General features: G+C 38.7%; 1 protein-coding gene across 1 annotated transcript in view; it reads right to left on the bottom strand.

Annotated features, from left to right (window-relative positions):
* Positions 1-17988, bottom strand: part of LOC124274758 (periostin-like) — a 35931-nt gene extending 17943 nt beyond the window's left edge. Inside the window, exons 1-4 of the mRNA XM_046710127.1 lie at positions 17810-17988; positions 8433-8610; positions 6871-6980; positions 234-415 (exon numbers count right to left, since the gene is read on the bottom strand). Coding sequence (XP_046566083.1) covers positions 234-415; positions 6871-6980; positions 8433-8610; positions 17810-17935 — 596 coding nt within the window. The 5' untranslated portion in view covers positions 17936-17988. The remainder of the gene's footprint in view (positions 1-233; positions 416-6870; positions 6981-8432; positions 8611-17809) is intronic.
* Between the last annotated feature and the right edge of the window lie 552 nt (positions 17989-18540).

Here is an 18540-nt window from a genome sequence, read left to right as displayed (position 1 = left end):
TAAATAAACGAAGTCTGGACCAGACAATCCAGTGATCAACAGCATGAGCATCGATCTGTGCAATTGGGAACCGATGACATGTGTCAACCAAGTCAGGGAATCTGACCACCCGATCCCGTTAGTCGCCTCTTACAACAAGCATGGGTTACTGAAGATCAATATTCTAACCCGGACCTTCACGGGTAGTTTAAGCATACAGATTGCACTTAATTAACATTTTGCTCCAAACTCACTTCAAAGCAGGCTGCAGAATTTCTGGCCTCTGAATGTAGCCATACACTCCATAGGGCACAATGGGGTCAAGGACACGGTCGATTATGTGAACAATTCCGTTCTGTGCACGGACATCTGGTTTGTAGATCAGAGCTCCATTGGCGTAATATTCCGTCCGACCAGCTAACCCGCTGACTATATTCTACAAAATAAAATGGTGAGTTAATTAAACAGTATCATTTGAAAAGCAGACATCTGATTGACTCAAGAACCTACACACTTTTCATTCCAAATTTCCAAATATTTGAGATTATGTCAATCAAGGGAGACTACTCTAACATGTTATATTTGGGATTACACTTTCTTAGCAAAGTACAGATTCTTGGACTTTTGTTGGGTTCAGACCCATCCGGGGTTCGAACCCACACCCTCAGAGTCAGGCACCTAATCGCCAGCACACAAAGTCAGCCGCCTAACCCACTGAGCCACCGCAACTACTCTACATGACATTAAAGCAGATTGCTTTCCATCCATATTTATATAACGTTGCACACAACAATACCACGACTGTATGACAGCAGTGTGTACATAATTAAGTCTGGACCAGACAATACTGTGATGAATGTTTGTTTGTTTAACGCTGTACTTTCTGTGTGAGTGAGTGAGTGAGTTTAGTTTTATGCCACACTCAGCAATATTCCAGCTATATGGCAGCGATCTGTACATAATCGAGTCTGGACCAGACAATCCAGTTATCAACAGCATGAGCATCAATCTACACAATTGGGATACAATGACATGTGTCAACCAAGTCAGCGAGCTTCTTACAACATGTACAAAATGAATGAGTCACAGTGGAAGACCAATTCTACCCCAGATCTCCACAGGTCAATACAGCGATGGCTCCACTTACAAGGTAAGGATGTCATTTGTGAGAGGACTCTGATCAACATTCATATGGAGAGTACTTTGAAAATGTTCATGCTATATATATGCATTCCACTGTCCACCACATGCACAAGTATATCGGTAAGGCCAAAACAAATATAAGTCCGTTTCCTATTACATGCTGTTTACAATTAGGGTAGGTGGGTCGGTTTAGTTTAGTTTTACGCCAGACTCTGCAATATTCCAGCTATATGGTGGTGGTCTGTAAATAATCGAGTCTGGACCAGACAAACCAGTGATCAACACCATGAGCATCGATCTGCGTAATTGGGAACCGATGACATGTGTTAACCAAGTCAGCGAGCCTGACCACCCGATTCCGTTAGTCGCTTCTTACGACAAACATGGGTTACTGAAGGCACATTCTAACCCGGATCTCCACCACATGCACACTTGGACACTTGTAGTTGTACAATAAGGTAGGATGAAGTAAGGGAGTTATTTCACATCATAACGATAGAAAGTCATACATTAACAATAATTACCATAAAATGGGCTCATCAGAACTACAGATAACTTTTTGAGTCATTGAGTTATGTACTCGCTCGTGTTAATCTTAATTGGGCATCGTAATTTTCCTTTGAGTAACCAATTAAATTGTACCCACCTCACTCAAACTCAATTGGGTATTTTGCTATTTTCCATTACAGTTATCCCACGCAATAACGCTCTTCGCGATACCGCGGATTCGGTTAAACCGCAGGGTAATCCGTGGCTCCCATAAAAAAGTTGCCCAGTGATCACACATATTCATGTCATCGAAAATAGCACATCAACAAATCCGCTCTTGAGCTCTGGTTAATCACGTTGTAAAGTAGTGAAATTCAGTGCGGATTGCAATTAACAGTGTTTATCGTTCATATCCATGGTTTTTCAGATGCTTAAAACATGCAGGGTCTTTTTCAATAATAACTGATGAACATTGAAACATCATAATAACTATATCATAAAGACATGTCGATTATCAGCCGAGTACTTACAATGTTTGCTATGATGCAACACACCGCATAATTGCGCGGGTAAACACCGCCTTCTGAGAATGTATGATGTCAGAAAACACATTTTATTTGATTAAATTCAATCCCATTTTCATTCATTAAAACTGTTTACAATAACAACGGAGAAACCCGCTTACCACATTCGCGAGGGTCGGTTTTTCGCACCTACCGCGATAGCACCAATTTAACATTTTTCTCAGCAATCACGAACAGATTACAGCCTTGTCATCCATTGACCCCAAGACCTGCGTTATTGACTCATTGAAGTCATATTTGACAATTAATTGCCAACATTTTGTTTTTACAATCTAAGTGGCATGTACCGCGGGAAGTCAGCAGTGACTTGTCAAACTGTCTCCTACGTAAAATGTATCCAGCCAGGTAACCCAAAGTGCTTAGCAATGCTTATTATTATGTTAAATATGTTCGTAGAAAACATGCATTATACTTATACGATAGCAATATATAAGATCTCTGTTAGAATAACTGCTTGACATATAAATTATTCTGATAATGGAATAGAAATTCTTGGATGTTATATTTTCGGATCGTTTTTAACTGAATCACCGGTTACATTGGACCAAAACATCGATGTGTGCCCAGCTGATTGCTATTTCCATCTTAGTTGAATCACAGATAGCATGACAGGAACAATTGAATTATCATGTCTTGTGATGTTTGATTGTAAGTTTCATGTACATACATCCATTTTTGATTTACAAAGTTTTGGGGTTTTTTAACCTCTAACAATACGATATAGTTTTGAGTGGGCACAATACACGAAATAGCAATTTTGTTATGTCCATGGAAAACACGATTTTACTTGGCCTTTGTTCCGCGTTATGTAATCGTTACTTATAACGCGGGTGTCTAATAACGCGGGGGTCATCCATGGACCCCAAGACACGCGATATGGCGAGGGATGCCTGTAATTGTAAAAATATATTAAAGTTTAAATGTTAGTATAACATGTTTGTAATTTATATTTGATCTGTTATATGAGTTACGATAAGAAGACTGCAAGTTGCCAAGTCCAGGTGCTGAAATAGAGACTCTTAATATACCTCAGTTATTTTATCTATTTTTGTTTGTACGCATGTAATATCAAATTTATTGAGTATTTACAAAATTTCAAGCATACTTGTACGCAATAGACTTACTAGGAATTGAGTTTTCACATAAATATTTGCGTAATTTACGCATATACACAGCTTATCTGTACCTCTGTACATCCACAGTTAGGCCACCTTGTTAGGGATCATGGTGAACTGTAAAACTCAGGCTTCCTGCACGGCCCAGTAAACAACGGTTATCAGTCCGCTACTCAAGTTTGTACGTATTTACCATGTTGGAAGACACTAGTGCTGGTATTGGCATACAACTTGCGATACGATACATCATGATGCTACAATTTTAAACACGACAACATATTGCCAAAGTATTGTGCACTGAAGCTACGATACGAAACGAATCCTGATATAAGGGTGGCGATACGAAACGTATCACGATACTAAAAGCTTTAATTCTGACACCAACTATAAGACGCCAAGATCATAACAAAACAAGATTAAAGTATTTCGTCAAATTCTGCCATCGTATTTCAATGTTCATTCGGAAATGAGATAATTAAGTTTATACACGGACTTTGTGAATGTTAATAACATGCGAGCGCTATGTCTGACACAGTTCTTGATGCAAGAATTTCCGAGAAAACGTTTACTTATGAAGGGAAAATAAGTAAGCATGTATTTTTTATGATGAAACAAATGTAAGTCTTTCTTCTTGAAAGATATCGCAATTCGGCAATATTCAAAGTTAAACATTGATGTATCGTGGCCCATTTGAAGTATCGTATCGGGATATACGACAATGTAAAACTTTGTATCGATTCACTGTATCAGGGCCCAAGGATCGATGCATCGATGCATATTGATGAATCGTCATACCACTAGAAGATACATGATATCAGGTCAGCATGAGGGAGGGAGGTCATATCATATTGGACACATATAACATACATGCATCACCGCAAAACAGCATACACGATATCATATACAATCCATACATTCTGGCTAATATCGAAAGTTCTCACCAATCGTCTACATTTTACACGCTGAAACGTTTAATTTGAAGACATGACAATACAAAGTTTGTTTAACATGTTTGACATCTCAAACTGGGTGAAAAAGCATATATAGTAGTAGGGGTGTCGCGATACGCGAATGTATCGATACATCGATACATTTTTACTGACGATACGATACGCGATACATGCTTGCGTGTATCGCTTCCTATTTTAAAACTTTATCGATTCAAATTTTTATGCTGTATCCATCTCCGTCAAAGTCTTGATAGTAAAATTATACCAGACCGCTCCGATAAATAGATGTAGCTAGCTTTACTTAAAAAATAGGTTGGAAACTAACAGCTTTTGTGATTGGCTAGGCTATTTTGATGGACCAGTCAGCGAACGCGTACGTTGCCGGTAAGGTAATGCTATGAAAAGGCGCGATAGTTATGTATCGCGATACGTATCGTATCGTGACCTTAAAATCGTGATACGTATCGTATCGTGAGATTGGTGTATCGTGACACCCCTATATAGTAGCATGTATTGTTTGAAACTTAACGTTCCAAGTGAAAAAGGGAAAATACCTTTTGAATCTAAAAACATCTGAACAGGGACCTGATTCACAATGCGTTCGTAGCTCTACGTCATTCGTAAGTCTATAACTAACTATACAGCTACGATAGCTCATAACACACTGAATGCTTTGTGGATCGGGACCTTGGTAACTGTACTGATGTACAAAAGAAAGTACACACCTGCTGTTTTGAGATTATTAAACTGACTGACTGTTTGGTTTTACGCCACTTTTAGCAATATTCCAGCAACATCACGGCACGACGCCAGAAATGGGCTTCACACATTGTACCCATGTGGGGATTCGAACCCGGGTCTTCAGCGTGACGAGCCAACGCTTTAACCACTAGGCTACCCCACAGCCCCTGAGACTATTAAAACAACATAAATATTTTGCTATCAATGCTATCAACTTTTCTAAATATTACGCTGTTTTTCAGGAAGACATTTTACCAAAGCATCAGGTGTGTACTTTCTTTTGTACGTCAGTTTATACACATTGTCATTTTCATTAAATTCAGATGTTTCACTTTGATATGATACCAATAAGCATAGGCTTCATTATAAGGCTGTTGCATAGAGTGAACTTTCTAAGCAGCCAATTTACATCCAAACTTGATTATGGGGATATTTTGTGTTCTGGGGCGTTTTAATTTTTACCTGCAAAATTCTAAATTTATGTTGTACAGATATGAGTGAGTGAGTGAGTTTAGTTTTAAGCCGCAGTCAGCAATATTCCAGCTATATGGCAGCGGTCTGTAAATAATTTAGTCTGGACCAGACAATCCAGTGATCAACAGCATGAGCATCGATCTGCGGAACCAATAACATGCGTCAACCAAGTCAGCGAGCCTGACCACCCGATCCCGTTAGTCGCCTCTTACGACAAGCACGGGTTACTGAAGGCTCATTCTGGCCCGGATCTTCATGGGTCAACAAACTAACAAAACTTTGTCATAGCATTTCAGGGACCTTCACGGGTTGTACAGAAATGAAATAAAGTCAGTATAGAAATCTCTCATAGGGACTGGTCAGTAGAAGTTCACTTCAGGCGAAGGATTGATCAGATCTTCACTTAGAGAATAAATATCGTATTGGAGCTAGGCCTTTCTTTCTTGGTTTACAGATCCACCTACCCACAATGTGAAGAAAGTGGGAAAAACATAAAAATTGTTTTTACATTTTTTTTGCCATTATATGCCGCCGACCTGATAAAAAAATGAAAGTAAAATAAAAATAGAAAAAGAAAAAATAGAAAATTATACCTTTCAAATATTCCCTGAAACATAGTGGAACAGAGAGAAAGGTAATGCCACAGGCCACTCAGCTGGCATGCTGCACCTGGCATATATGATATACTCAAGTGTGCATATAACATCTCCATATTCCCTGTAACTGAGTGGAACAGAGAGAAAGGAAATGCCACAGGCTGCTCAGCTGGCATGCTGCACCTGGCATATATGATATACTCAAGTGTGCATATAACATCTCCATATTCCCTGTAACTGAGTGGAACAGAGAGAAAGGTAATGCCACAGGCCACTCAGCTGGCATGCTGCACCTGGTGTATATGATATACTCAAGTGTGCATATAACATCTCCATATTCCCTGTAACTGAGTGGAACAGAGAGAAAGGTAATGCCACAGGCCACTCAGCTGGCATGCTGCACCTGGCATATATGATATACTCAAGTGTGCATATAACATCTTCATATTCCCTGTAACTGAGTGGAACAGAGAGAATGGTAATGCCACAGGCCACTCAGCTGGCATGCTGCACCTGGCATATATGATATACTCAAGTGTGCATATAACATCTTCATATTCCCTTTTCTTCCCTCCCTACCAACCTAATAATGCTTATTAAAAATCTGTAAACCAAGTAGTTAAAAAAAAAGGCTTTAAAGATCTGAGTGCCGTTGTTTAAACCTACCTCAGCGCTACGACAGCCATAAGTCTGTATGAAGGAATGGGAGTTACAATCACCTTAGCACTAGGATTGCTTTGTACAACGGCACCCTAACCATACACCTGACTTCAATGACATTGTCTTGAAAGACACTTACGTCCCGCCGTCTTTCTCTCTTGTAGAAGAATATGTTGGTATTTCCCAGTGCGCCTTGACTTTTCTCGATTAGATTATTGTTCATGCTGGATGTCTGCAAGACTTTGGTTACTGAAAGGTCAAAGGTCAAGGTTAAATGCAAAGTTGAACCATGTCTATCAGGGCCCTGTTTCACAAAGCTATCGTAGTGCTACGACTGTCGTATCTCCCATACTGTTACATAGACTTACGACAGTCATAGCCCTATGATAGCTTTGTGAAACGAGGCCAAGGATTCTATTCTAAAGGACAACCTCATGTCGGTACTGGAGGTTGAGGGAGTGCCTGGTTAAATTGAAAAACAGACAGACCAATGTGCTATTGTAGTTTCTAATCTTATGTATGAATAATATATAATAGGTGAGGTGAGGTGAAATTGGGTTTTACGTCGTGCTTGAGAATATTTCGCTCATATGACGATGTGCATACGTGTGTATGTGTATGTGCGGCTGCTTGTACTAGCCTAGACTTAAGCTGGTTTTATAGTGCTAGCCTACTGAGATACCATGCTGCAGTGAAGCATGAATACCCCACTCAGACACATTATACTGACTCCGAGCCAACCAGTCCTTGTTGTACCCATTAATGCCGAGCGCCAACAAGTACCATATTTTAACGTCTTTTGGTATGATGCGGTTGGGGATCGAACCCGCGACCTTCCGCTCTCCGGGCGGACGCTCTAACCACTACACCACGGAGGTGGTTTAATATATAATATAATGCATAGAGCACCTAATAGCTACCTCAAAGATGCTCAGTGGCACTACCACTATTACGGTGGTTAACCTGCCTGTGAGGCATAGAATTTATAACAGTCACATGACCATCTTATCCCACCGGGTATCCATTCACTGCTGAGTGAACAAGGGCAATTTTTAACAAACTCACTTGCCTGAGGTTGCTTAACTCCAACTGATTTGTGTGAGTGAGTAAGTGAGTGAGTGAGTGAGTGAGTGAGTGAGTGAGTGAGTGAGTGAGTGAGTGAGTGAGTGAGTGAGTAAGTGAGTGAGTTAAGATTTCTTGTCACACTGGCAGTATGTCAGCCATATTGTGACAAAAACAAGTTATACATTGATGACACATAAACCTAGAATATATAAACCTGTTGATGACCTACATAAAAAAAACAACCAGAAAATCACTAGTGGTGTTCTGATGATCGAAAATAATCGAAAATCGATCGAAAGAAGGATTAACAATAATGATCGATTGTAAAAAACATATTTTCGATTAATCAGAATTTTGTTGTTTTAGTATGAAGTAAACTAACCATTAAATATGACGAATATTCACAAACAAACATGCGCTTAACAGCGTAAAGCTATGCACATTGTAAAATTTTAACCACTTTTATTGTTTTATTGCATTTCAGAATACCGAACCAAAGGGAAAATACCACGGTTCTACTAATATTGCGGTGTACCATTTCACCCCTACTGAACCAGCCATTTCTAACATGCTCCAGTGCAGGTTGTAAATGCTGAAAACACACCCTGTATAAACACAGAACAAGAAGGAGCTTACATGTGTATGACTTGACGTAGTCTGACTTCTCAGTGGCTGTCATACTAAACAGCTTCTGTCTCTTGTCGGGAAGCATCTGTTCGAACGCAGTGTCATTCTGAGCAAACAGGGTCAGCGACTGGCTCAACTTGAAGAAGTCCTGTACTTGCAGACCACTTGCAATTATCAGGTTCTTGAACTGGGGACATAAAAGCACCATTAGCACTTGGGTTTACTGAAAGCAAAGTAAAGTAGCACTGCAGGGTTTTACCTTGACTTACAGAAGTGGGGCTCAAGGGTCACCCCATCAATATAATTTTACAGTCCTTTCACGAGTCCTAATATGAGAGCCCTGTAATGTATTGAGTGAGTGAGTTTAGTTTTACGCCGCACTCAGCAATAATCCAGCTATATGCCGGCGGTCTGTAAATAATCGAGTCTGCACCAGACAATCCAGTGAACAACAGCATGAGCATCGATCTGCGCAATTGGGAACCAATGGCATGTGTCTACCAAGTCAGCGAGCCTGACCACCCGATCCCGTTAGTCGCCTCTTACGACAAGCATGGGTTACTGAAAATGAATATTCTAACCCGGATCTTCACGGGTCATAATGTATTGAAAGGTTGTAGTGTACTGTATGTTCAGAGCCTGGAATGAACCAGTGGTGATGTGGACAGTGGTGATGTGGACAGTGGTGATGTAGACAGTGGTCATGTGGACAGTGGTGATGTGGACAGTGGTGGTGTGGACAGTGGTCATGTGGACAGCGGTCATGTGGACAGTGGTCATGTGGACAGTGGTCATGTGGACAGTGGTCACTGGTCACGTGGACAGTGGTCATGTGGACAGCGGTCATGTGGACAGTGGTCACTGGTCACGTGGACAGCGGTCATGTGGATAGTGGTCATGTGGACAGTGGTCATGTGGACAGTGGTCACATGGACAGCGGTCATGTGGACAGGGTCATGTGGACAGCGGTCATGTGGACAGGGGTCATGTGGTCATGTGGACAGTGGTGGTCATGTGGACAGCGGTGGTCATGTGGACAGCGGACATGTGGACAGCGGTCATGTGGTGAGTGGTCATGTGGACAGTGGTCATGTGGTCAGCGATCATGTGGACAGTGGTCATGTGGACAGCGGTCATGTAGACAGTGGTCATGTGGACAGTTGTCATGTGGACAGTGGTCATGTGGACAGTGGTCATGTAATATTGTTTTAGATTGTTTATTGCCCCATATACACTTCATAAATTGCCAATAGTGAAATACTTTGAGTGCGGCGTGAAGTTGAGATTGATAATACGATGTGCTGTTGAGATTGACATCCAGTGATCAAGGAGAAAAAATGTCAGCACCTTGAGCATGTATTAGATAAATGGATATGTGCGCTATATAAACATCCTATATAATAATAATAATAATATTCTTCTCCATCCATGACACACAAAACTTATTCACACAAAATGTCAAGTGTAGAACTCATGAATTTGATTATCCCTATTATCCCAGATTATTGTCAGTCTGACATTTAGATCCCCTCTGGTAATAAGCCACTAGGTCTGTGTCTGGTTATGTACAAACAAGTGTGCGAAATAGCCACTGGCCCAAATTATAGCCTGTGGCTTGTAAAAATCCAGTCGGGCAATAAATCTCCACAGTCACTTGACAACTGGCTAGTGAATTTCATTGGGTCATTTTGTAAATATATCACTCTCTCCGACTTCTTAAGCTATAATACACTTTTAAATCATGCAAGATTATGGCCTGATAAAAATGTCCATCATATTAGCAGCTTAATGATGAAACCCATGTCATGCCAATAATATCTTATTCTCATCTATTTTTGTAATCTTTTACTTAGTTTCTACATTCAAATTTCGGGCTCGAAAATTATTTTGTGAGCTAGAAAAACATTCAGGCATTAAGCTAGCTCGACTGTCTAGCAAAATTTGGGAACTATTTTGCACACTGGTACATTTAACTACAATGATACCATGTGCAACAACAAGCGTGGGTTGCTGAAGACCAGTTGTAACTGGGATCTTCACAGGTGCAGCCACATGTACAGGGGTGGAAATAACTTTAAAATTGCTAGTGTACTCCGGAACAGTGGCACATGTAAAATCACTTGCCCTGATAATTTTTCCACTATACCGGCCGTTTTCTTGTTGATTTTTTAAAATAAACAACATAAATAAGATTGGAAAGTCAACTGGACACTGGTACAGTGTGATATACAAATCTGCTTGCCCGACAGAAAAAAACACTGGACTCGGACGTCGGGCAATGGGTTCCTGATGTACCCAAATTAATAGTCATTCAGAGTGAGTGAGTGAGTTTATTTTTACGCTGCACTCAGCAATATTCCAGCTATATGGTGGCTGTCTGTAAATAATCGAGTCTGGACCAGACAATCCAGTGATAAACAGCATGAGCAACGACCTACACAATTGGGATATGATGACATGTAGTCAGTGAGCCTGAGTTTCCGTTAGCCTCAGTTGCTGAGTTGCTAAGACCTATTCTAACCCGGATGAAGCCATCGATAAGCGTCGTACTATAAACATGATAAATAAATGAGACTATTTATGGCATAACAATTTCGTTTTGTTAGTCATGATGTGTCTTGCCCGACCATCCATGACTAAAGTATTCAACATTATGACCAGGCAAGTATTGGCCCTGAAACATTGTAACAAAGAATGAGTGAGTGAGTATAGTTTAACGCCGCTTTTAGCAATATTTCAGCAATATCACGGCGAGGGACACCAGAAATGGGCTTCACACATTGTGCCCACATGGGGCATCGAACCCGGGTCTTCGGCGTGACGAGACACCGCTTTAACCACTAGGTTACCCCACTGCCCCTCAACAAAGCATGAAAAGGTTGATATCTAGTAAAAATATTTACTTGAAGACAACCGTAACTTTGACGGATCAAAGTTTGACACAACGGTGTTTGACTGTATTGCCTAATGGGGACCATGATCAAAATTGGTTCTGAGAAATGAGTGAAGCTTTCGTCAAAACGAACTAGCTCAAATATTTTGCAATGAATTCATAGGGATGACTGATCACTTTTTTTCTTAATTCCTCTTGAATGCTCGATTCTGGCTGTAAGAATGTTCAGTTTCACGCTTATATAACCGGTGCAGATTCCGTGTCATAGGGGGTGATGGGGTGTTGTTAAAGGGGTCGCGTAAAACCATACTCCCTCACTCACTCACTTACTGTTTAAGTTTAACACATCAAAATTTGACATGACAGTGTTTGATTGTATTGCCAAATGAAACCATGATCATTCTGTTCCCGTAATCTCAGTTCAATCATGTTCAATGACTTATATCGGGGCGGTGGGGTAGCCTAATGGTTAAAGCGTTGGCTCGTCACGCCGAAGACCTGGGTTCGAATCCCCACATGGGTACAATGTGTGAAGCCCATTTCTGGTGTCCCCCGCCGTGATGTTGCTGGAATATTGCTAAAAGCGGCGTAAAACCATACTCAACTCACTTCAGTTTGACAGTGTTTGACTGTGTTTGAGTTTCAATGACTGCTTTGGAGACTAGACTGAAAGCATGAAAGAACACTAAAATCAAACCAACTATGTTCATGACTATAGCCCTGGAGTCAAACTGCAACAAATAATACTAAAATGAAATACAATATGATACATACTGTAGCCCTGAGTCAATGGACCTCAGTGCTTAACAAATAAAATAGTCCGCGACACCATGAAGCAGCCTCAAAACTGACGACTCTTAAAATCCATGAAACACCATTCCCTTCCATGTTGGAATATTGCTTAAAGCAGCCTAAAACTAAAACTGATGCACTCCTTAAAATCCATGAAACACCATTCCCTTCCATGTCTACATAGATAACATTGTATAAGATGTTTGTTCATTAAATGTTATAATATACAGCCTCTCCACTACATAGATAACATTGTATGTAAACCTCATACATGTTTGTTCACTTTAAATTGAGTTTTCACATAAATAATATACGATATAACTTATCTCTCTCCGTTACCATGAAAATATAAGTGTTACATTTGACAATTTTCTTAAAGGCATTGTGCATTCATATCTTTCAGCTAAGGGAACCGTGTCAATTTAATCCTGTCTGAGGGGTACACAAAGGGGTGTCACAGGGGTGTGATCTAGTTTACCTGTTGTCAAGCGTCCCTTTTGTGGAAGCAAAGAAGAAAAGTATACTCACCCCAACATAAGAAGATGTTTCCAGTTGAACTGAACTGAACTGATATAAACTGAACTGAACAGATCTAAACTCATCTGATATAAACTGAACTGATCTAAACTAAACTGAACAGATCTAAACTAAGATCAGATCTAAACTGAACTGAAAGAACTGAACTGATCTAAACTATAAACTGAACTGATCTAAACTAAACTGAACTGATCTAAACTGAACTGAACTGATCTAAACTAAACTGATCTAAACTGAACTGAACTGATCTAAACTGAACTGAACTGATCTAAACTGAACTGAACTGATCTAAACTGAACTGAACTGAACTGATCTAAACTGAACTGAACTGATCTAAACTAAACTGAACTGATCTAAACTAAACTGAACAGATCTGAACTGAACTGATCTAAACTGAACTGATCTAAACTGAACTGAACTGATCTAAACTGAACTGAACAGATCTAAACTAAACTGAACTGATCTAAACTGAACTGAACTGATCTAAACTGAACTGATCTAGAACTAAACTGATCTAAACTATACTGAACTGATCTAAACTGAACTGAACTGAACTGATCTAAACTGAACTGAACTGAACTAGAACTGAACTGATCTAAACTGAACAGAACTGAACTGATCTAAACTGAACAGAACTGAACTGAACTGATCTAAACTGAACTGATCTAAACTGAACAGAACTGAACTGATCTAAACTGAACAGAACTGAACTGATCTAAACTGAACAGAACTGAACTGAACTGATCTAAACTGAACTGAACTGATCTAAACTGAACAGAACTGAAACTGAACTAAATATAAACTGAACTGATCTAAACTGAACTGATAAACTGAACTGAACTGAACTGATCTAAACTCAACTGAACTGATAAACTGAACAGATCTAAACTGAACTGATCTAAACTAAACTGAACTGAACTGATCTAAACTGAACTGATAGAACTGAACAGATCTAAACTCAACTGATATAAACTGAACAGATCTAAACTCAACTGCATACTAAACAGATATAAACTGAACAGATCTAAACTAAACTGAACTGAACTGAACAGATCTAAACTGAACTGAACTGAACTGAACAGATCTAAACTCAACTGATATAAACTGAACTGATCTAAACTGAACTGAACAGATCTAAACTGAACTGATCTAAACTGAAATCTGAACCGAACACAAACTGAATTTTACTCTATTGATAAATACTGAATATATTAAACTCAACTGTAATAAACTAATTTAGAGATCTAAACTCAACTTTACTGTCATTTAATCCCCAAAACAATACATGTACACAGAAATTACAAACAAAGCAAAAACATTTATTGACTTTATCTGAACAGAAATCACTGGAATTATCATGGAACTGAACTGATGTAAGGAAATCTGGTTGTTTTTCCATTTTAGAGTGATATAAGTACTGATAGTTAGGTTATTAAAGGGAACTGTGTAAAGTTAGATATGCCGAACAAGTGAACCTGTCTAAATTCTTAGCTATATAAAGGTGCTGGGAAAGCAGAACAAATGAACTGATTAAGAAAACCATCTTAAACAGAAGACATATCAGTGATAACAGAAATCTAAGTTACATTTGTTGTTTACTAACAATAAATTTCAAACTGAACTCATCATAAATTACTACAGTCATTTATTCTAAGAACATGTAGTGCACTGATTTCTGAAACTGAACTAAAAACAGATCTGGTGCTCTAACTGAACAGAAAAAAATAGACATTTCTATAAACTGAACAGATCTAAACTGAACTGATATAAACTGAACTGATATAAACTGAACTGAACAGCCATCCCTGCAACACCAAATCCCAAAATGAAGCAAGTCTAGCTTTCCTCAGGTTGACTCTCCCATCTCACTTGGGCTCCTTTTCAATTTAAAAGGAATTTTTTTCTGTCATAATTATATATTCAGAGACGAAGCATTAGTCTACATTTACAATGTAAGGACACTGACCAACATCACAATGTCTTGGATATTCGTTTGAAATTTAAAAATGCAAGATAATGTTCTGATATGAAATCCACTTTTGTTATTCATACTGTTCTGAGTGTGGCTTTGTTGTTGATATATAACATATCAAGTTAACAGTCTCACCTGGTAAATAGTTAATTAGCTGTGTAAACATGAACGTTATGAACTTTGTAATGAGCACCTGTCAATCATTGTGATGGACCGTCAGCCCTGGTGATGACATCATTAATCATGACGGATATATTTCTGAAAAATGTTTATGCAAACATTCCTCTTTCAAGAAAATATTATGCATATTTTTGACATTAGACATCTTGTTATCTATGACCTAAACATGTACTGCTCAATCATTATAAAATCAAAATGTGTGATTTCTAGATACTGCTGGAATGTAGATTATATGTACATTGCATATATAACTTATCTAAAATGTATAAAACCTTTATGCTACTATCTAAAGTGAACAGCATGTTTCGCAATTGGAGACTATTTTGGATATTCTTGACATTAGAATTTAGACATCTTGATATTGATTACTTAAAATATTTGATGCTCAGTCAAGTCGTGAAATAAAAATGAGTGATTCCTAGACTCTGCTGAAATGTAGACTTAGTGTTAGTAAAATAACAACTTTAAATGATATTAAAGATGAAAATTACGTTTTTGTCTCACATCGACGAAAACCCCTCGAAAACATGTAGCATCCCAGCAACTGACTGAAGACAACCATTATCTGTAGGGGTGGGTATTGCAGAGAATTTTCATATTGCGATATATTGCGATGCGAAAGCATGTACTGCAATATGTATTACAATATATTGCATGAAGTATTTTTAAACAAAAAACTACTTATAATCGAGTCAGTGCTTGATTTATAGTGCCAAAACACAACAAAATCACTATGCTTGATTAAGCTTTAATAACAACTTTTAATCATGATAAAATAAAAATGTCAATAATATTTGGCACAAATGAAACAAGAAATTATCCGAAGATTTCCGAGTGTAACAAAGTTTTCCGAATGCAAATCAAACTACCAGTTTTTAAATAGCGTATCGCAATACGTATCATTTTTATGTCTGAAGCAGGAAAATACCGGTAAACCGGTTATATTGCGCAGCCCTCATTATCTGAATGAACACTTAATCCTGAAGATTAATCACTATGTCGCCATCATTTAACTGCCATTATTTATGACACTAATCTCCATTGGAAATCCTCTTCCCATAGCACTGTATACTGACTCCACTTTGTCTACAGCCAGCCTGTGTCACTATGTCACTTACATAGACTCCATCGAATATCCTCTAGGCTAACTGGCCTTCATTCAAGGTCGCATGTCATTCCATATAACCAAATAATGAGTGAGTTTTGTTTCACGCCGCACTCAGCAATATTCCAGGTGTATGGCAGTGGTCATTAAATAATCAACCAGACAATCCAGTGATCAACAATATGAGCATCGATCTGCACAGTAGGGAACCGATGACAAGTGTCAACCAAGTCAGCAAGCCTGACCAGCCGAACAAGCAAGGGTTACCATGGTTACTGAAGATCAATTCTAACCCGTATCTTCATGGGTTATAACCAACCAGTACCAACATGAAAACAAACCAAAAAACACTAACCACTGAACCTGAAAAAACAACAAACGAAAACAAAACATAAAAACAAACAAAACAAATACAGTCGAGCAGCGTTACGTTGAACTCTGATAACTCGACATCTCGATATAACATCTCGTTCCCGGCAAAATCCTTCATAATCTATCATTATTCAAGCTCTTTAAACTCGATACAGATGCAATCTTCAGCTCTGATATCGTTTCTAGGACATAATGTCAGTCCAGACATACATCACAATATGTTTTGAACGACAAAAACAATTGGGCTCAGATGACACATATGATACACAATACACTGGCACGTGAGACATGATGTTTTCATCAGTGCATATAGGAATTGTAATAACTTGGTTATTTCAAACCCTTAAAATATTTAAAGGTCACATGCAACGTAAAACACAACTTCGCAGATTCTGATACCTTTCGGTATGGACTTACCGAAACAAAACGTCAAAAATGCAAATTCAACTTATAAAGCTGAAAAATAACACGATGAAAAAACGTTTCACTAATTTCCCCCCCGACTTGTGAACTTGAAAATGCTATTACATATGTTGTGGGACATCCCCCGACTAATATTTATGGGGTTCATAACTTTATGTTTTAATTTTTCTCTTTGGTTACTTACCGTGAAGAATTTTTCTTTTGCTGTCCTTTATCATTGTTTATTGTTATCAAATACCATGGGGAAAAAAATACCGGAATTGTAACTGACCTGAACTGCACACGTGTGATACTGATGTATTGTATAGCTGTTACAAGGGGGGATAACTATTCGCTAGCCAGTACCGACATTTCGCATTATAATATGGTAAGAGTTCTGCTCGTAACCCCCGCTTGAAATGTACTCTGTATATTTGAGGGTTTAGGGTTAGGTTTAGGTTAAATACAGGGTTACGAGCGGACATCTTTCCCATAGTATAATAAGGAAGTTGACATCACTATAGTATCCTGCCTTTCTTATTACTCAACAAGTGTTGTCTCTCTAAGGATAGTTATGGGGTGTTTGTTAAAACAAAGGTGTGAGATGTGCATGGGTCGTAAAGGGAATTTGCTCGTAAAGACATGTCAGATCCCTAAGAGGGTGATGAAGCTCTGGGTTTGAGCAAGGCTAGCGATACACCGAGGAAGTGGGAGCGCAATAGCGCGGTAATTTTGCCGTTGAGAGCGGACTTCACCAGGAGCTGTGCCCGTTAAACTGCACTCTTACCCAAAATACTGTCGTGATATATTGTAAACTTGAGAACACCAGGAATGATAAACTTATTTTAAGACGCATTAATAATATGTCATAACAATTAACAACATGTTTGAATTCATTCGGTGAATCACATTTCATATCAGTTTTTGATACAAATTGATCATCCAGGTAAATGGCAAGTTAATTAACACAATGTACCTATAACTAAACAAGACCGAGAAGTATACATCACAGACACAACACTCATTCAAATGAATCGTAAAACTGTTCGTCATGCGATACATTGTTTACGGAAATGTGACAAAATGGCTGCCGTTTCCACATTTTGTATCTCCCCATTTAAGGGACGCCTTACCTGTCCGCAGTTCAAAGTGGACGACAGGGCGTCGAAAATGTTCAAGGCGGTGATGTCGACATCTTGAGTATTTCCGTGAACTATAGATACAAGTATCACAAATGATACCAACAGATTCGCCATCATTCGAAATTAGCCAACGCTCTTCGCGTGACTGTCGCTACGATCTCCCCGATCGACTAAATATAGTCAGGTGTCATTACCTGAGGGGTCGTCTCAAAAACTCGTCTGCTAATATAATCACAGGTGTTCGGAATTCTAAAAATGAGTACCAGTTTTTTAAAGTGATCATTAAATTTGGGATAGTTGACCTCAATTAATGCCTACATTAAAAAAAATCTTTATTGACGTAGAAGTATTTTTCAGGTAAATTGTATAAATTTACCTGTATTAAGTAACTTTGATACATGAACGAGATTTTACTTTCAAGAATTACATACAAAGGTTTTGTTAAAAATAATATTTTATGAATATTTAAAGAGACAATCATTCGAGGAAAAGTTGTAAACAATTCTCTCAAAACATACAACATAAAAATTATATCGCGTTAATGTCGGGTATCGATTTTCCATTGTCGTATCCTCATAAATTATCGATCTCAAGACCCGTTTACAAGCTATTGTTTACTGAATAGGTATAGTGTATATGGTTCTTGACATGTATAGAAACACGCACTGTAGGGTTGGATCATGCAAAACAGTACCCCACCAAACACTGAATTATGCTTCCAT

Source organism: Haliotis rubra, unplaced genomic scaffold (assembly GCF_003918875.1).
Source record: "Haliotis rubra isolate DU_JTF1 unplaced genomic scaffold, ASM391887v1 Scf194, whole genome shotgun sequence".
Lineage (NCBI taxonomy): Eukaryota > Metazoa > Mollusca > Gastropoda > Lepetellida > Haliotidae > Haliotis > Haliotis rubra.
This window is presented reverse-complemented; position numbering and strand designations above follow the sequence as displayed.